This window comes from Choloepus didactylus, chromosome 18 (assembly GCF_015220235.1).
Source record: "Choloepus didactylus isolate mChoDid1 chromosome 18, mChoDid1.pri, whole genome shotgun sequence".
NCBI classification, from domain to species: domain Eukaryota; kingdom Metazoa; phylum Chordata; class Mammalia; order Pilosa; family Megalonychidae; genus Choloepus; species Choloepus didactylus.
The window spans coordinates 1,770,485-1,789,960 of NC_051324.1; the positions used below are offsets into that span (position 1 = coordinate 1,770,485).

General features: G+C 55.1%; 2 protein-coding genes and 1 long non-coding RNA gene across 6 annotated transcripts in view; 1 reads left to right on the forward strand and 2 right to left on the reverse strand.

The window, feature by feature from the left end:
• Window positions 1–13,428: 13,428 nt before the first annotated feature.
• Window positions 13,429–16,015, reverse strand: LOC119514214. The gene is made up of 3 exons (XR_005212765.1): window positions 15,797–16,015; window positions 15,225–15,395; window positions 13,429–14,433 (listed from the first exon to the last, which is right to left on the reverse strand). It is a non-coding gene; the product is annotated as an uncharacterized LOC119514214 (long non-coding RNA).
• An 815-nt stretch (window positions 16,016–16,830) lies between these two features.
• LOC119513851 (collagen alpha-1(I) chain-like) lies at window positions 16,831–18,231 on the reverse strand. The gene has a single exon (XM_037809300.1). It carries the CDS (start codon window positions 18,229–18,231, stop codon window positions 16,831–16,833), a length of 1,401 nt encoding a protein of 466 aa, XP_037665228.1.
• The window catches only part of EPN2 (epsin 2), a 63,785-nt gene continuing 61,619 nt past the window's right edge, over window positions 17,311–19,476 (forward strand). For 3 of the 4 annotated variants that reach the window (XM_037810294.1, XM_037810290.1, XM_037810293.1), the window contains exon 1: window positions 17,311–17,442. The gene's annotated coding sequence lies outside the window, so the exon portion shown is untranslated. The remainder of the gene's footprint in view (window positions 17,443–19,476) is intronic. The other variant, XM_037810295.1, reaches the window with a different exon arrangement.

Sequence of the window (19,476 nt, forward strand, 5' to 3'; positions counted from 1 at the left end):
GAGTCTGGGCCCAGAGCTGCCTCCTGGCCAGGAAAGGCCGCCACGCGTGGGACACTGGGGCCCCCCCTCCAGGGAACCCCCCTGCTAGCATCCCCACCCCCACCCCATGCACTGTCACAGACGGGGGACAGAACCCGGCCCCTCAGGGGCAGCCGTCTTCAGGCCTGTCTTGGCCTGGGAAGCTCTGGCCCTGGAAGGTCAGGGGTCAAATCTGGTGGGGGCTGCCCCCCATGGCTGGGAGGCCCCCGGGACCCTGAACACCGGAGAGGCTGAGGTGGCCCCATCCTGAGAGACTGGAGAGACGAGGGCCAGGCAGGGACCGGGCAGGGTTGGGGTGCCCCAGGCCACATCACCAAGTGACCCCTGACCCAAGGTCTGCCTCTCCCCAGGAACTTTCTTAAGTGAGTTATGAGTTTCTTAAGTCAGCTAACGAACTGGGACTTGGAGAGGGGACTCGGAGAGGGCGCTTGTCCAAAGCCGCAGGGCCGTCCAGCTCCAGCCCAGGGACGGAGAGAACCCAGACCAGGGCATGGAGATCAGGGTGTCTCCAGATATACTGCCTCTAGGCCGGGTGAGCTGGAGGACCCCAGCAGAGGCTCCCTCAGCCCGGGGTGTGCAGGCCCCAGAGCTCCACCCGCTGTGGACGGCCAGCCCGGGGCCAGGGGACAGGGGGCCTGGAGGCCTGGGAGCGGCAGCCCTGGGTTAAAAATCCCACCTTCCCCCCACTCTGTCTGTGTGGTTCTGGGCAAGTTGCCTAGCTGCTCTGTGCCTCAGTTTCCCCTTCTGGAGAATGGGGATGATTATTGTTACATGGGCCCTCTGTGGGGAGCATTTGGGCCCCTCTGTGCTGTCCCCTGAGGTCACAGGTCTCCAAGGCTCGGATGGGGTCACCTGCCCCACCTGGGACCGGCGGCCAGGGAGAGTCAGCCCAGAGCCCACTCGGAGGCCGAGAGATTTGAGAGGCGTCTCTCTGCCTCAGGATAATGTCTGGACTTGTTGCCGAGTTGGGAGGCCCCCCACGTGCAAAGCCTTTCTTTGGCACCTGAAGGCTGCAGTTTCCTGTAGAGATACAGCCTCCATTTCTGCCAGACTGGGAGGAGAGGGACAGCGTCATCCCTGTCGACAGGCCCCCGGGGCTGGGGACTCTGTGCTAAGTGCTTCTGTTGTCCTACCACATGACCCCATTTCCCTCAAGGGGTGACTGAGGCTCAGAGAGGACACACAGGCAGACAAACAGGGGAGAGCCTGGCCTGGAATCCAGGGCTGAGGGACTCCCGCCCCTTGCCAGGCCTGAAGGATGCTAAGTTCTCAGGACGCCCATCGCCCTCCTCCCTCCCAAGGGGTGGGATTAGAGAACCCACCTGCCTTTGCAGGGTTTGGTTTCACAACCTGAGTCCCCGATGAAGGCAGCTGTGTGACCCCGAGCAAACGAACCAAACTCTCTGACCCTCTGTCTCTTCATCTATCAAATGAGGGTCCTTACCCCTCCCCCGCTTCCCTCCCAACGTGAGGCCCAAATGGTGACAGTGATGGGGATATGAGTGGCTACCGTCATGGAGCAGGTGCCAGGAAACCTGTGCTCTGAGAGGCTGTGGCCTTGTCATCTGGTGTCAGGGCAGCCCCCCACTGGTCTTCTGGGGGTTGGTACTATTATTAGCCCCACTCCAAGAATGAGGAAACTGAGGCTCCTGGATGGGAGGGGACTTGCACGGGGTCATGCCACTGGCCATGGCGGGAGAGAATGCAGGTCGTGGAGATTCCTGGTTCTTCAGTCTTCGTCCCAGACTTTATCCCATCCTGGGGTGATGAGTCAGGCTGCAGGAGAGGCGGTCCAGGGCTTATGGGCAAGGGGCCTGGAATTGGGGAATCTGCCAGATTGCAGCTCTGACCCAGTGTGTGCCGTGGAGCGCTGCTCTCAGGGCCTTGGGGTGCCCCTCCAAGAAATGCGGGGTGGGGGAGATCAGGCTGGATGATCCGGACGGTGAATGGCGCTGAATATTGGTCCACACCCCAGCCACAGCCTCGGGAGCCTTGACTCGGGTCAGCCACGTGGCTTACTTTGGGCAATGTGGTGTGTGTTGGTTTCCTGCGACTGCTCTAACTAAGATCCATGAACCAGGGGCCTTCGAACAACAGAAATTTATTCTCCCGCAGGTCCAGAGCCAGAAGTCTGAAATCAAGATGTCTGCAGGGCCCTGCTCCCTCCAACGAGGAGAAAGCTTCCCTGAGCCTTCTTTCCAGCTGCTGGTGTTTGCCGACAAGCCTTGGTGCTCTGTGGCTTGCTGATGCATCACTGCAATCCCTGCCCCCGTCGTTGCAGTCTTCTCCTGGGAAGCTGTCTGCGTCCCTGTGTTTCTTCTCATAAGGACACCAGTCGGGTTGGATGTAGGGCCCTCCCTGATGACATTGGACTCATCTTAACTAGTTACTTCTACAAAGACTATTTCCAAATAAGGTCACACTCACAGGTGCCAGGGGTGGCAGCTGGGCATAGCTCCTTGGGGGACGTGACCCAACCTGTAACAGGATGCAGCAGATGGGATGGTGGCAGAGGCTTGAAGAGTGCTCACACTGTGGTGCCGCCTTCTCATGCTTCTGCAATGAGATGGTCTCCCCCCTGCATCACTAGTTGTTGTTTTAAGCCACTGGGTTTCGGGCTGATTTGTTACATGGCATTATCATTGCAAGAGCTGACTGATACTCTCCAACTTTGCGACGACCAAACTTTCTGCCTTCAGCACTCTGCGACCTGAATGTAAGTCCTTTGGGAGGGTCAGAGCATTATTATCACAATTGTTATTAATTTTACTCCATCTACTTCCAGCTTTCCTTAGGAGACACAAACAGTGTGAGGGTCAAAGGTTGTGAACCCCCAAACGATGCTAACTGCAAAATCCCGAGCAAAGAACAATTACGATTTCTCTGCACCCAGCGGAGCTCTGAGTTTCTTGACAGCTAAGGCACACAGAGAAAGATGAATTGTTCGTATGTGGGGTTGCAAGTGGGTCTCACGGGCTCTCGGTCCCACGCTGTCTGGCTGCCCCGGCCCCCTCCCCACAGTGTGTCCTTCCAGCACAGCCCCCTCCCCATCCGCTCCAATGTCACCTCCAACCTGAAGTCTTCCTGGTTGTGGGACCTTCTCACAGCGCCTTGAGTCACACTCATTATCACTGATTCATTAATTCAGTCCACATCTTCCAGGAACAACCTGCACTGTGCTTGGAAAGGGCTGACTGAGTGATGAGGAAATGAATGAATGATGAGGAAGTGAATTAATGAGTTTAAAAGCAAGTAAGTGAATCAACAAAGGAGAAAAAGGATTGATGAATGGGCTAACTCAGTAAATAAGTGAGAAAACAATGAGTGAGTAAAACAAGGAAAGAGTCAACAACTTGTTTTTTTCCTAAATAAAAGTTTATTGACTCCTCACGGTAAGCCGAGTCCTGGTGTCTGCTTATGAGGAGCGCCAGTCTGATGGGGGAGGTGATCCAGACCCAGCCGGGCATGACCCAGTGGGTCAGGGCTGTGACAAAGAGGTCCCAGGGGTCCCAGGGGACTGAGGGGGTCCAAAGAAGCCTCAAATCCAGTCTGAGAGTCAGGAAAAGGGAGGAGACAAATGGGCTGGGTAGGAATTAGCCAGGGGAAGATATGGGGGAAGACAGAAGAGCACAGGCAAATTCTGAGAGATGGAAACAGCTGAGCAAATCTGAACAGGAACCAAATAGAACTTCTAAAAATTAAAACTATCATAACTGAAGTTAAAAACTCAATGGATCATTTTAACAGCAGATTAGACATAGCTGAATAGAGAGTTAGTGATCTGAGAAGATGGGTCTGAAGAAATTATCCAGAATGTAACCCAGAAAGACAAATAAACGGAATAAATAAATGGAAAATATTTTTAAAAAGAGGTTAAGAGTCATGAAGGATAGAACAAGAAGATCTAACATTAGCTAAAAGTCCCAAAAGGAGAAGAAAGAGAGAATGGGACAGAGGCAGTATTTGAAGAAATAAAATCTTAGGTTTGTTCTCCAAAACAGGTGAAAACCATTAAATCCATAGATTCTAGATATCCAGCGACTCTCAGGCAAGATAAACAGAAATAAAGCCCCACCTGAACATGTCATGGTGAAGCTAGAGAAACCCAAAGTCAAAGAGGAAATCCTAAAGGCGGTCAGAGAGAAAAGAGAGGAGAGTCCCCAAACATTACAGTGTGGCAGGAGTCAAACGTTAGGGGTCAGCGGTGGAGAGACTCTGCCTGATACCTGTGTTAGTTTCCCAGGGCTGCCATGGCAAACTGTCACACACTTGGTGGCTTAAAACATCATAAATTTATTTTCCCACAATTCTGGAGGGCAGAAGTTGGAAATCCAGGTGTCAGTAGGGTTGGTTCCCTCTTGAAGGCTATGAGGGAGAATCCATTCTATGCTTCTCTCTGCAGCATCCGTGGAATACCTGAAAAGGATATTTTAATGTGTTAACTTCCTGAAATGAGAGGATTACATCAGGGATTCAAGTTCCAACACCCACAAGGACCAGGCAGGAAATGTGAACGAAACAGTCGAGTGTGTGTATTAGGGAGTGGTGGGGACTGAGGCAAAGTGAGAACCATGCCCCACCCACAGGGGCAGCCCTGGATTGTTGACCTGGGGGAGGGCAGGCCCACAGTTGTCAGAGCTGCCACTTCCCAAAGCAAAATGGAAAGGGGGTGGCTCTTGGGCGAGGGAAGAGGACAGGGGTTACCATAGAGAGCAGGGCTTGGGGAGCAGTGATGCTGGAGGGGAAGTTGTGGTAGATGCCGAGGTGGCTGACCCATCTGCCCTTCCCAATCCCTGCCTGCTGTGGCTGCTTCCACCATGGAGTCTGGAGAAGGGAAACAGCTCACTTTCCCAGCCTCCCCTGCAGTTAGGAGGGCCCAAGATTCCGACTGGAAGTGGTGGGTTCTCTGCCTGATGCGCTCAAATGACCAACCCCTGAGATACCAGGGTGTCAAAGAGTGAACGAGTTTATTGCTAAGCACGAAGCAGAGAGCAGATGGCCTAAAAATCTGTCTCCCTGAACTGGGGTAAATTCTGATGGTTTTATAGTATCAAAAGATGGGCAGGTTTTAGGATAATGAGCACAATGGCTCACGATGATGAGGTTAGAGGTGATCTAATTATCGAGCATGTGCAGACAGATTACCTACTTAGTCACAGAATGGAGGCAAGAAAATGGAGGCCTTAATATGATGATGGGCATGATTTTTAGTACTATAATGAGGCATAGGTGACTTGTAGGTTAAAGTTTAAGTTACTGTGCATGTCAGGCAGGCCCATTTTGGTTAGATCCAGCTCCATCAAGCAAGTTAACCTTGGACTTGGGGTGGGTTAGCTCTGGGCTGACTCAAAGCCCTTCATTAATAAACATTAGGGGCTGTCTTCAGTGACCATAAGACTCTAAAGTCGAAAAACAGGATAAGGGGTTACAAGCAAGGGTCAGTCACGAGGATTTTACAATCACAAGATAAGGGCTCTCACAATCATTATCAGAGATTGAGACAGCTGGGTTACAGTTCAGTAATTTCAGGTATTTCCCTCTGGGTATTTGAATATACTAGAGAGTAAAAAGAAATATCTACGTAATGATTCAGTAATCATAATCATTTCTTACATCCTAACTTCTTACGTCCTAACTTCATGGTTACAGCCAACAAGATCTAAGTCCAAGTCTGTGGGGGTGAGGTGAGCTCTGGGAAATATTTTCTCTTCGTATTAAAAGGGACAAATACTTTTGATGAACTCTAAGCCAACCTCTCTTCTTCTGTCCTCTCTTAAGTGCAGATGCAATGCCGGGAGCAGCAGCAGCTATTTTGTAAACGAGAGGGAAAGGCCACGAGAACTTCACAGACACCAGCCTTACATTACCAGGCACAGTTCATCTCCAGGCTCACTGGAGGTTTGGGGGGTGGAAATAAACCCCTATTTGTGTAAGCCAAATAGGACTGGTCTGTTTTCTACTTTTTGCACCAAACACACTCCTTACTTTACCAAAGATGGAGGCCTGATAAAATTCAGAAGGCTTGTCTAAAGGTCTAAGCTAGCTGGGGCACCATAAGAATCTGGGTTCAGGTGGATGGGCTCTGGCAGCCACGCGCTGACTCCTGGGTAAACGGATGAGTGAGAGAAGGTCATTTTGACCCCCTTGGGGTCCCTGTCTCTGGGGTATGAAATGGGGCTGACTGGCCTGTGTGGTGGGGTGTCGGGAGCCTGCATTCTGGGGCCTGGCCCATGTGAGGGCTGAGCAAGAGAGGCTGGCATTGGGCTGGGCTGAGATGTGTGGGCACGGCAGGCTGGCACTGGCTTTCTCAGGAGGCTGGGGTGGTGGGGGCAGCGGTATGTGCTGCCTGGGGCCTGGGGCCTGCCAGGGAACCCGCCTTGTCTTCCAACTCTCTTCTGCCAGGATCCCTGCCAGGAGCCACAGCCCCACTCCCCGGGATGGGAGGGCTTTGTGGGGGTCGGGGACCTAGAGGGGGCAGCTTGACCCTGGCATGAGGGTCAGCTTAAATGCCCTGGAGGCGCCCCGTGACCTCGGATGCCTGGTGGTCCTCTCTGAACTTCAGTATCCTCTTCAACAAAATGGGGATTGACAAGAACCACCCAGGCCAATTAAGAGGGTTCAAAGAGATGAGCATAAAGCTCTAGCGCCCAGAGTAATGTGCAGGGCGAGTGTGTGGACCCTGTGCGGGGGTGTGGGCCCTTCCCCGCCCGGGCCCCGCCCCGGGCCCGCCCCAAGCATTTCCGGCCGGGCCTCAGGAAATACCAGATCCCACCCCCACGGAGCTGGCCGGGAGAGGTGCCCTCCGGCCAGCGCCTGGCCCTTCCTCCACCTCCTTCCGGCCGCCTCTGCCCCATCACTGCCCGCCCGGGAGGCTCCTTTGGTGGGGCTGGGCCGTGGCAACTCCCCTGCTGCCACCCCAGGCCTCCTGGCTGTGGCTGCTCCTCGCTCCTCTTCCAGCGCTTTATTCCCTTGCGGCCCCGGGAAGGCAGACCCAGATGGCCGTGTTAGGGCCGGGGCCCGGGTCACTGGGCAGCTACATCAGGGAGGTGAGAGAGCTGTGATGGGGGAAGATCCTGGAAACCCAGAAGGGCTCCTACACCAGTCCAGCAATCAGGGAGGGCTGCCTGGAGGAGGTGACACGTCTGGCCCGGAAAAGTAAGGGGTTAGCCGAAGACTAGTGTTTCAGACAGTACTCCTTTTTTATTTTCCAACCTGCCTTTATTGAGCACCTACTGTGCCAGGCCCTGGGGACTGGGCAGGCCGCAACCTCATGGGGTTGGCAGTGGGGGAGATGGAGGGTGAACAAAGAGGCAAAGGAGTAATAGCACTTTGCAAACTGGGTTCGGCGCTACCGAGGAAGAGAAATGAGGGGATGTGCTGGCCCTGGGGAGATGGTCAGGAGGGGATGCCTGGGGAAGGGTGGACAGCACAGAGCGAGGGGGTGGAAAGGAGTCACAGGTGCGGGGAACAGCAGCACCGCGGCCTGAGGTTGGGAGGCTGCCCGGAGGCTCCCCGCTGCCGGGGCTGAGCCCCGTTTGGTGGGGGAGGACGGCAAGGACCAGGCAAGCGAAGCCATCACAAGTGCCGAGCCAGGGATTCGAACCTGGGATGCAGGAGCAGGAGCTGCCTGCCGCGGGAGTCTCCGTGGGTTTCTGAACAGGTGTCAGGCTGCAGGGCCGTCTGGGGCAGGTGCTGGCGGCAGGGACAGCCTGAGCACAGGCAGCAGCGGAAGCCGCTGTGGGACGGCGGAGGCTGCGGTGGCCGTGATGTGGTGTTTCCAGGCCCCTGTGGTTCCGGCCTGGGCACCGTGCCTGCCGTCTGTGGCTTCGCCGCCCGCGACAGCCCTCATCTGGGCATGTGCTGCTTCCTGGAGCTGGGGCCAGGGCTGCGAGCCCAGGAGGGACCCTTCGAACCCCCTGGAGACCTCCCACCCTTTGCGTGCAGAACCACACAGCAGCGCCCGCCAGATGCTTGGAGATGCACTGCTCCATTCATTCGCTCGTTCATTTGTTCCTTCTGTCCTTTGCTCATCGTTGTAGCAGATGGTGCCAATGCCCCGTCAGTTCTCTTGCACACCGAGCTGGAGGTGTCTGGCCACAAGCCCCAGTGACGACTCCTGAGGGCTTTCTCTAGAAGCTGCCCCCCTCTTGGCCCTAAGGCTGAAAGTGCTAGAGTTAGCCCCGTCCCCAGCTGCCCTCCTTCGGTGAGCAGCACTCAGCAACCCAGGGGCAGGCTCTGAGGTGCGTGTTCTCTGTCATCTCCCCGAGTTCCCCGATGAATTGGAGTCCCCGGTGCCCACAGTGGTTACCTGCTTCCGGACAAAAGCTTTGTTGGCTCCTTCCCTTCCCTGCCTCTTTCTGCACCACAACCTGCCCCCGAATCCTCCTCCCAGGGTGGGCTTTTGCCAGCGGGAGGAAGGGGTTAGCGAAAGGGAGCAGCTGTGCAGGCCTGAAGAAGGGGAGCGGCCACGGGGGAGGAGGTGAGGCCGGTGGCCTCGGGGCTGTCGGCGGGAGTCGGGCTCTGAAGGGTTTCAACGCCAAGGGTTGACCCTTAGATTTCTGAGTAGGCCAGGGGAGCCACAGCAGGGTTTAGAGTGAGGGTGAAGCGGAATCACGTGCCCCAACATAAGGCAGGCTCTTTGTCTTCATCCACCTTCCTCTGGGCGTGAACCTGCGTGTAAATAGGACCTTCGGTGTATCCTCGGTTAGGGTGGGCACTTCTGGGGTCCTGTTTAGGGGGGCCTCCATGCATTCGACCGGACGCTCGGTCATCCAAGTGACTGAGGACATTGGCTCGCGACGCAGGCAGAGACCGAGCCCGGGGAGAGCCACCGGCCCGGCCTCGCGGTGATGTGGGACTTCCGGCCTCGAAAACAGCGAGCCAATCAATTCCTGCTGGGAGAGGGGTGGCGTTTGTCCTGCTGCCCTGGCAAACGAAGCCGGGCAAATCGGGTTTTAGAAAACCCGCTTTGTCTGGAAAGCTTTTATAGGTCTAACACTCTTCCTTTGCCTTTCCTCCTTCTGAGCCTCCAGGAAGTTAGGGGCACCCAGCCTGGGCGCTGGGGAGAAGCATCAAAATATGCTGAACACAAGTCACTGGGCCAGCATGCCCTGGGAGGGAGGTAACTTTGCAGTGTAATTTTCAGTATCCTCTTTTTATAAGTGGGGAAACCGAGGCACAGTGCAGGAACGCAATCAGGGTCCCGCAGCCAGGAGGAAGGGGGGCGGGGATTACAGTGTGGACTCCTCAGGGGGTGGAGGGCTCCGGGGGGCCCCTTGCTCCCCTTGGAGAGCCCTCAGGGGACAGCAGGGGAAGGGCTGGCCTGGCTGCCTCTGGGGAGCAGGGAGGGGGCAGGAAGGCCGTCCCGGCCCAGGATGGGACCTGGGTGCAAATCTGGGCTCTGCTGCTCTGGCCATGTGGTCTGCAGCAGGCCACGCCCCTCTTCGAATCACACTTTGCCCATTTGTAAAATGGGGGCTGCTCGTGACCCCTGCTCCATGGTGCTGAGGATGGGGACGCCCCCATCACAGCATCTGGTACAGTGTGAAGGGCGCTAAGAGCCTGCTTTGATAGCCCTCACTTACAGACAAAGTGGGCAGGAGCACAGCTCTGGATGGAGCGAGACGAGCAAATCCAGGATCTACCACCCAACAGCCGTGGGACCTGGGGCAAGACACTTCACTGTCGCATGCCTCAGTTTCCCCATCTGGAAAATTGGAGAATGGTGGGGACTTTCTCATTGAATTGTCACTACAGATTAAATGAGATACTACTGAAAGTGCTTAGGAGAGTGGCTGCCCCTAGAAGCCTCCACGTGGGTGCTGGCTGCTGTTATTGGGGGCCGACTGTGTACTGAGACCCTGTACAGAGGCGCTAGCCCTTGTGGCTGATGAGGTTGGCGCGTTCACGCCTGCATCTCACAAGTGTGGAAACTGAGGTTTTGCAGAGCTTGCCCAAGGCCTCGCAGCTGGTCGGGGCTGGCGTCGGCTGTGGTGGAGCCCAGGCCGGGCTGACTCAGCTGTCCCTGGGCCCGGCCGACCCCGCAGCTGTGACTCCCGTTTGCAGGAAGAGACGGAGGAGGGTGAGGTCAGCAGGCACCGAGGGGCGCCCGGCCTCTATCTTCTCAGAAATGGAGGTGCCCTGGGCAGTGTCTGCACACGATGGGGCCGGGGCCGGCCATGAGCAGGGCTCTGTGCCCTGGACAGCCAGACATCGCCTTGGCCCATATGACCCGTGGATGGGAACTTTCCAGCGCCGGGCCCTGGGCTACCCCGTCAGCGGGAACCTAGAGCCGCGAGGGGGGCCTGGTCCCTGGCACAGGGGGATAGCAGACAGGAATCACATTCCCTGGGCATTTCCCTGGGTCATTTTTTACAAAACTGTGGTAACATCTATACAACATGAATGTTCCATTTTCACCACTTGCAAGCGTGCAGTTTGGTGATGTGAATGACATCCACGATGTCGTGCCCCCATCACCACCATCATCACCCCAGCAGAAGCCCTGCATCCACTGAGCATCGACTCCCCATTGCCCCTGACCCCCGCCCTGGTGACTGGTACTCTACCGTCTGCAGGTATGAATTTACACATTCTAGTTATCTCGTATAAAAGAGGTTGTCTGTTATTTGTCGTTCTGTCTGGCTTTTTTTGCTCACCCGTGTTGTCTCATGCATCGGGACTTCATTCCTTTTTTACAGCTGAATAATATTCCATTGTGTGTGTGCTGATTTGGATATATTATGTCCCCCGCAAAAAGCCCTGATCTTTAATCCAATCTTGTGGGATATTGGGATTAGGTTGTTTCCACAGAGATGTGACCCAACCCAAAATTAGGTGATAATTTTGATTAGATTATTTCCATGGAGGTGTGGCCCCACCCATCCAGCCTGGGTCTTGATTAGTTTACTGGAGTCCTTTGAAGACGCTGGCACAGGCCCACACTTGCTGGCTCAGCTCAGAGGTGCTTGGAGTTGGGGACCCCTGAGGTTGGCTGACACTGACATTTTGGAGAACACCATTTTGAAACGCAACCTGCGATCAGCAGACCCAGCCACGTGCCTTCCCAGCTGACAGAGGTTTTCTGGACACCATAGGGCTTTCTCCAGTGAAGGTATACTCATGTTTATGCCTTGGTTTGGATACTGTAAATTGCAACTTAATAAATCCCCTTTATAAAAGCCAATCCTCTTCTGGTATTTTGTGTAACGGCAGCATTAGCAAACCAGAACAGTGTGTATGTGCTGTATCTGGTTGATCCATTCTCTGCTGGTGGACACTTGGGTTGCTTCCATGTGTAGGCAATTGTGAAGAATGCCTCTGTAGATGTTGATGTGCAAATATATGTTCAAGTCCCTGCTTTCAGTTCTTTTGAGACCCACCTAGAAGTAGGATTGTGTTGTTTGTTTGTGCACATATTTCCTGAACACCCACGTGTGCCAGGCCCTGGTCTGGGTTCTGGGGCTGCCGCCATAAACAAGGCAGGAAAACCCCCATCCTCGTTGGGGGTGGGGGGAGAACATGAACCAAGAAATCAATAGACATCACAATTCCAGGGAGTGGTAAACGCTACAGGGAAAAGACCAGGCAGGTTCTACTTTGCTATTGCAAAACGAATTTACCTTACACCACTGTAGTTCAGTTGTCAAAACTAAGAAATGAGCTTGACTCTATTACTATTAACTCAACTACAGGATTTATTCAGATTCCACCAGTTTTTCCATCAATGTCCTTTTTCTGAATGAGGATCCAGTCTCAGAGGCCGCATTGCATTTAGTCATCGGGTTTTCAAATCTTATTTTGTGAGAGTTTCTCGGTGTCTGCTTGTATTTCATGACCTTAACAGTTTGACAAGTGCTGCTCAGGTATTGGTGGAATGCGGGCATGTACCTTAAAAATTATTTTTAAAGATCTGTACCAAAAAGAAATAGAAACCAAGAGAAGACGAGGGAAAGAAGGAAGGAAGAAAGGAAGGAAAAGAAAAAGAAAAAAACAAGGAAAGGATGGAAGAAAATGAAAAGAAAAAAAGAAAGAAAGAAGGGTTGGAAGGAAGGAAGGAAAAAGGGAAGGGAAGGGAACAAAAGGAAAAGAGAAGAAAGACGTTGGGTTTTCTGTCAATGGAGAGCGTTACTTGAGGACATTGGAGGTGGCCGTCAAGAAAGCTGAGGTGATGTCAGCCTGACCCAACGAGCTCTAGTCACCTGGCTCCTGGGCAGGTCTGAACTGGAGGTGTTAAGAATTGTCAGTTGTCTCCATGAGTGACAAAGAGGGCTCCTGGCAGCTCCAGGCTTCCGTGGTACTTGGTGCCCCCAGTCTCAGAAGCAGAGAGGGTCTCCTTCCTGCTGGTTTTAGCTAAAGACCCAGGGAAAGGTCTTATTGGCTAGACTTGGGTCACATGCCCATTCCTGAGCCAATCACCCATCCAGGAGCTGCGGTAAATCTCATTGGCCAGCCAGGGATATGCCCGCCCTGGGACTGGCAGCAGGAAGGGAGGCTCTCCGGAGCTGCAGAGCTACCTCAGATCCCCACATGCTCGTCATCTTCCCACCCAGCCCTCCTGCGTGAGCTCCCGCTTCTCTCTCTTGGGCAGCCTGCGGTCCAGCTCCTCTGCTTGGGTTGCTCTGCCCGGCTGCTTGCATAGACAGCAACCACTCATCCTTAAAGGCTCCACCAAATGCCACACTTTTGGGCTTCTCTGTGTCACACTTTCTTGTGGCTATGTGTCCACCCTCAACCCAAGCTGAGAGCTTTATGGAGGTATGAATGTGTCCAACTTGTGCTTAAAATTCCTGAAGAAGCAAGCACAGTCCCTTCTGAGGTCCAGGGACCTCTTGAGATCATGCAGCGAGTCTCTGACAGAAAGATCCTGTGCACATTCCCAGATGGGGAGCTGGGGAGCTCGCGGGTGGGGGATACAGCAGAGCCCAGCAGCGGAGATTCTGGTCTCCGACTCGGACTGACTTGGAACATCTCGGAGCCGCTGCTTGTCGACTGTGCCGCCAGGGACAGGTGTAATGCACCTCTCTGAGCCTCACCTTGTTCATCCATAAAATGGGAACAAGTATTCCCATCTCACGGGGCAGCTGTGACTATTTGGTGAAGTAGTGACGTGTTTATCCACATAGCAGGAGCTTCAGATTGGGAGGTGACAATTTGTGAAAACATTTTTTATTAAAAAGCCTGTCTTGCTGGGAACGTCGGCCACCCCCGGGAAAGACCCTGAAGCCTAACGGTCAAGGAGGAACAGAGGTTGCGTCATAAAATCAGAAACTATATATTAAGCAGATGTCCTGTGTTTATGATTACACATTATGCCCAACGGGGATAAACTGATGGCGATAATTGGAGCTTGTTCATGAGGTGTGATGAGAGCTGGGGAAGAAAGGCATTATGCAAATTCCAAGCAAAATTATTGGTTTATTGATTGGTTTCAGGAAAAAATGAAATGAAATCTGTTTGGAAATGGGGTGGGTGACAGTTACTGGCAGGAATCTGGGTACTGAGTGAGGAAGACCCAACTCAAGTCAAGTGGCTGAAGGTGAAAAGGGAATTTATTGGCCGTGGTGGGCACAGCTTGTCCCCTCTCCCAGGCCCCCCAACTCCAGGGGCAAGTCCTGATTGACCTTGGCCAATCAGCACAACTCCATCACCCTCCCCAGAGCAAGTGATCCAAGTTCTTCCAATCACAGTAAGCCTGGGGTTTTTGTTCTCTGGTTGGGGGGAAGTGATGCTGCCAGTTCCTTGTGTGTGTGTGTGTGTGTGTGTGTGTGTGTGTGTGTGTGTGTGTGTGTGTGTGTGTGTGTGTACAGATCTGTCAGAGCCAAGGATGATGCTGACATGCCAAGGAGGACTAAACTGAGAATCTGTCAAGGACATGGAATCAGAACCCTGATCACACTGCACTTGAAAGCCCTAGATTTGGAGATTTTATGTAAGTGAGCCAGTTGATTCTCAATGATCATTTCAGCCAGTGTGAGTTAGGCTTTCTATCAAAATAATTCCAACTGATGTATTGGTTCGTGTTCTAGAAAGTCCTGGATGAAAGCTTCAGGCATGGCTGGTTCAAGGTGTTCACACATAGCAGCAGAATCTATTCTTTCATCTTTGGCACCCTCTGTGTTGACTGTATTCTCAGGCTGGCTCTCTCAGCATGGGGCTATTCCAGGCTTACATCCTACTAATTCAGCAACCTGATGGGAAAAGAAGCTTCTCTTTTTTAACAGATCTGCAGAAGTCCTGGGCTTGATTTGCACTGATTTCCTTGAATCATGTGCTCCTTCCTGAAGCAGTCACTGTGACCAAGAAGAGAATGCGGGGAGCCTCTCCCTTCAGCCTATTCAAATTCTGCTTTCAAGTTTAGTCCTGGGTGAGTGATTGAATCTCTCTGAACCTCATCTGTAAAATGGGGATAACAGTTTCAACTTCTTGCGGTTCATATGAAGAGGAAATGTGATAATCCATGCAAAGTGTTTGCACAATTCTCAGTACTTTGTGATCATTATTACTACTATTTCCTATTTCTTAAAGGCCTGCCACTGGTTCCTCCACTTCCAGGAAGCCCGCCCAGATCCCTCCTCCCCACACCAGCTCCAGTGAGATCCCACAACCTTTTGTCTTACAATTTTCTATGTGGTGTTACAGTTTCTGCTCCCGTGCATGCTAAATGTGTTCATGACTCCTCTGCCCTCCTAGACTCCAAGCCCCTAGAGACGTTGGGAAGGCTCTGTCTCCTATCTTTATAAGACCCACTGCTAACACCTGTCCTGGGCTTTCCAGTTTCCAAAGCATTTCCTCCTCTAACTCTCATTTGAACCAAAAGTGCAGTCCCCTGAGGTGGAAAGAGATTATCATTCCCACTCCACAGATGGGGAAACTGAGGCCTGGAGGGGGCAGTGACAAGGCTGAGGTCAAGCTGCAATCAGTGGACAAGACGTGAGGTCCTTCTGGATTCCTGGTATGGGGCTCTTTCTGCTGGACAAAAGGTTTCGAATCTGGAGTTCCAACCTTTGGCGAGGACCCGGGGGCCGCCTGCACCTTTACTGGCCCATTCTTTTCCCCGCCCGCCTTCTGCCGTCCTTCCCCTGCAGCGCCTCCCATCTCAAAGCCCACCTTCCCTAACCCACAGCCACCTCTCTCGGGTTCTGGAAGACATGCTCAGACCAGCCTCACGATGCATCCAGACCAACCTCCAGATCCTTGAAGGGCGGGGTGAGCCCCTGGGCTGTTTTGGGCATCGTCCTCTGCAAGACCAGCTCCCATGCTCAGGACTTGGTTTGACCCCCAGCACTGCCAGGCACTGCCTGCATTTTCTCCTCTGCAAAATGGGCATAGGGCTGCTGCTCCCAAAGGGGGGGGTCCTGAGGATGTAATGAGAGGGGAAGCGGGAGAGGGTGATGAGCTTCAAAGGGTGGTGATGGAAGGAGAAATGACTGCAAGGCGAGCAGGAGTGTCCCCTCTGACCTTGCACATGGGAGGTGGTTTGCCAGCCTCAGGAAACCATCCCCTGCCCTCCCCCTCCAGCCCAGCACAGTCCCTCCACCTCCAGCCCACGCCATGGCCTGTGTGTTAACTGGCCACTTCGTCATCTTTATCTGTTTCTCTTTCCAAAGCTTGCATCTTATCGCTGCTGCTGCAAGACTGGCCAGCTGGGTGATGAAGGTTAAGGGCCCAGAAAAATCAGCCTGGGTGTCCAAACCCCCATCACCTCTCCAAAGTCCAATTTCTTCGTCTGTGAATTGGGAACAAGGTGAATGCTTACCTCAGGATGCGTGATAAGCTGATAATTAAAATGAAATAAAAATCCAGCTCCTTGGTTGCATTAGCCACTTTTTGGATGCTTACTGGTCACACGTGGCTCGGGCCTTCTGTATCAGACAGCTCAGAAATAGAGTGGTTCCATCACGTTTCTAGGGGTTTCTAGTGTCTTCTGAGAAAATACAAATATTGGATTTTTTGAAGGATGAATGACCAGGTGGTTTTCAAATGTGTCTGGGGCTGCTTCATTCTCTCTCTCTCTTATTTTTCCCAGAGAAGAGAATTCCAGATCCTAGCACGTAAGAGCCGGAAGGGATCGCTTACAGGGAGGCTCAGAGAAGTGAAGTGACTTGCCTGAGGCCCCCAGTGAGCGAGGGACAGAGGCATTGCTGGATCCAGCTCCCTGGAACCCAGAGCTTGGGCCGCTGTGGCGTCTCCCAGGCCTTCTTGGAATCTAGATGGCAGGGAAGGTACCCTGTGCCCACCCCATCCTCCTGGGACAGGTCTTTGCCAACTGCCACTCCGACTGGGGCAGTCTGGTCAGCTTTGAGCTGCCAGAGCCCCCTGCTCTGACCCCTCGGAGCACCCCCCACCACGGAAGGCAGGGTCTTGCGGGCTCTGAATTTCACCCAGCGCTGTCACTAACTGCCCCGAGCACCTGATGGGTGCTGGCTGAACCCAAGGGGAGAGATGGCCATGTTGCATGCATGCGTGCATGGGTGCATGGCCCGTGTGCCAATGTGGGCCTGCATGAGGGGTGTCTACACCCTGGGAGGGCGTCGGTGACAGGGACTCCCCCTTTTGGGTGCCACCGACCCCTTTGCAGCTTAAGCCTGTGCCCCCTTCTCCAAATAATTTCCTGGGCATATTTTATTGAAGCGCAACACGCACAGAAAACTGCCCAAGTCTAAAGTGCGCACCACTGAATTCTCACAGGAAACACACCTGTGTCCCCAGCACCCAGCTCCAGAGAGCGAGCACCACCCGCTCCCCAGAAGCCACCCCGTCCCGGACTCCACCTCCCGGGAGGAGCCGCTCTCAGGCGACTGTGGTCAAAGGCGCATCGCCCCGCGCCAGGGCGGGAGCCCGCGTCTCGGGGCTGGAGGGCGGAGGCCGAGTTTCTGGGCGCGGGCGTGAGGGGCCGGGCGCCGTGCAGTTGCGGGAACACGCCAGGACGGGAGGGTGGGGTGCGCGGGAACTCGCAGGGGAGGGCGTGGGCGAAGGCGGCCGGGAGCGGGAGTGCACGGGAGGGCCGGGCGGGCGCAGGTGCTGGGCGATTTGCCGGGGTGTGCATGGCGGGGGCGGGTCCCCGGCGAGGGTCCCGGAGTCTGCGGGGTGCTGACGGGAGGCGGGCGGTGGAAGGCCGCGGGGGTCCCCGGGCGCGCGCGGGCTGCGGGGCCGGGCGGGCGTGTCCCGGGCGGGGCGCGCGCGGCGGCCGGGCCGGGGGCGGGGCGGGGCGGGGGCCGGGGTCGCGGGGCGGGCCCGCGGGCGCGCGCACGCACCCGGCGCGCCCCCTCCCGGCCGCCATGTTGGCTGCGTGTGGGTGTCAGACGGAGCCAGGCGCGGCGGCGGCGGCGGCTCGGGTGCCCTCGCGCTCCTCAGCGCCACCGGCGGCCGCAGCCGCGCACCGGGCCGGCTGGAGGCGCGGAGGTGAGCCGGGGGCCCGCGGGCGGGGGGCCCCAGGGCGCGGACGACCCCCGCCCTCCCCGACCGGACCCCTCCGCCCCGGGCGGGGACCCCCTGTTTCCCCCGGGCCGGAGCGAGCCCGTCCCCGTCTGGAGCCCCCTCGGCCGCGGGGACCCCCGGCTTCCCCGCAGGGTGCCCCTCCCTTTGCAGCCCCGGAGTCCGGGGCTCCTCACACCCCCGCCCCAGGCTCCACAGCCCCCTCCGGGCCTCGCCCCCAGCCTTTCGGCCCGGACCCCCCAGCCCGGGGCGGGCTCCCCTCTCCTCGGAGCCGCCCGCTCGCCCCCCGCCCCGAGGTAGGGCAGCCCGGTTCCCTCCAGGAGTGGGGGTGGGGGGACCTCGTCCCCGTCCGGGACCGGCCCGCCCCCTCCCCTTCGAGCTGGAGCGGGACCCCTTTCCTCTCCGTCCCCCTCCCATCCCCGGGGACCAGGTTCCCCCTCTCCGCCGTCCCCCCGCAGCACAGCGGGGACGGGGGCGGCAGAGCCGGGCTCCAGCTGCCTTTTGTTCCGCGTGGGATGGCGGAGACCCCGCCCGGCCCGCGCGGCGACCGGCCGCTCCCAGGACCCCTCCCCTCTCTCCCCTCGGGGCGGCGCCCCCGGAACCGAGGCTTCGGGAGAGGCCGGCCCTTCCCGAGGAGACCGAGCCAACAGGTTTTTGTTTGCGACCTGAAGTTGGCCGGGTGGCTCTGCGGGGGGACGGAGACGAGGAGCAGCGCGGACTCCCCAGAACCCCCGGCAGGGGCCTGTGAAAGCCCATTCCTCGGTCCGGGACCCCTTCCCTGGTTTGCTGCGCTGAAGTCTGTGCAAGGAGAGAGAAGGGGGCTCGGCCACTGTCGGGTTCAGATGGGGGAAACTGAGGCCCGGAGATGCAGCGATTTGCCCAAGGTCACAGAGTGGTGCTGCATGGGTGCCAGGACTAGGGCTCTCTCCAGGACATCTTAATTTTTTTTTTTTTTTTTTTTTTTAGAGAGAGATGTTGGGACTCTCCCCTCTCCTCCTCTTTATATTTAGCATTCACATAAGAGAATGGGCAGGAAAAGATAAGAAGTAGGAATGCTTCCGGTTCCGTTCCCGAAAATTCCCTGTGAAAGAAGGGATTGGAACAGAGGGGTTAAGATGCTGGGAAAAAGGTGAATTTTAATTAGCCATGGCTCCCTCCCGGTCACATAAGATAAGGAAGAATTTGCAGAAAGCACGTGCAATCCTGTAGTTTTGGGTGCTGATGGAATCTGAGGCCGAAGCACAGCAGTGATTGAGTTTGCTTGGGCAATTAAATTTTCATCTACATTTAAATGAACGTCAGAACGGACTGCAACATGTTTTTGAGGCTGGTTGTGTTTGGGACAAATGATTGTGTTTTGGAAGTGCACCCAGATCTTCTCATCTTTTCATTTATCTGTAGTTTTACTTTTGCATTTCTCAGGCTGACTTGTTTCCTTAGTTGTGAAGTTGGGCTGGTCACCCTTACCAGCCCCACTAGGTTATTCTTTTGAGAGCATTGCCTGTTGAAGTTTGATAAAAGGTCAATAACTGTGGGGGCCAGTTTTGATTGTCCTGTGGGATCCCGCTGTCTCTCTGCCTGGGGAGGATAGTTGCCTTCCTGGCCCGATGGGGAGCTCTGTGGAGAACCGCGTTCGGCAAGGTTTGTCAGGCCAGGCACGTGGGGTGCCAAGACATGTAAAATTTTCATTGCCCTGACAGTCTTGACAAATGACCCATCCTTTGTGGAAATACATTTGCCTCGGAGGTAACTGTCTTCCATGAGGATGCATGGATTTCCCAAGACTTGTGACTCTGATAAAAATCCTGCAAAACTAGTTGAAAAGTTTTTGGGGATTCATTCATTTTAATGGTTTGGTTTTTTCTGAATTTAAAGGCAGAACAAAAAAAGTTTTTTTTTTCCTTCTGCGATTTCATTAGGAAGAGTGGCAACTTTCAGTTCTTTGTGGACTGAAGTGTTGTGCGATTTTCGTGCAGGGACTCGTCATCGCTGTACTTCCGG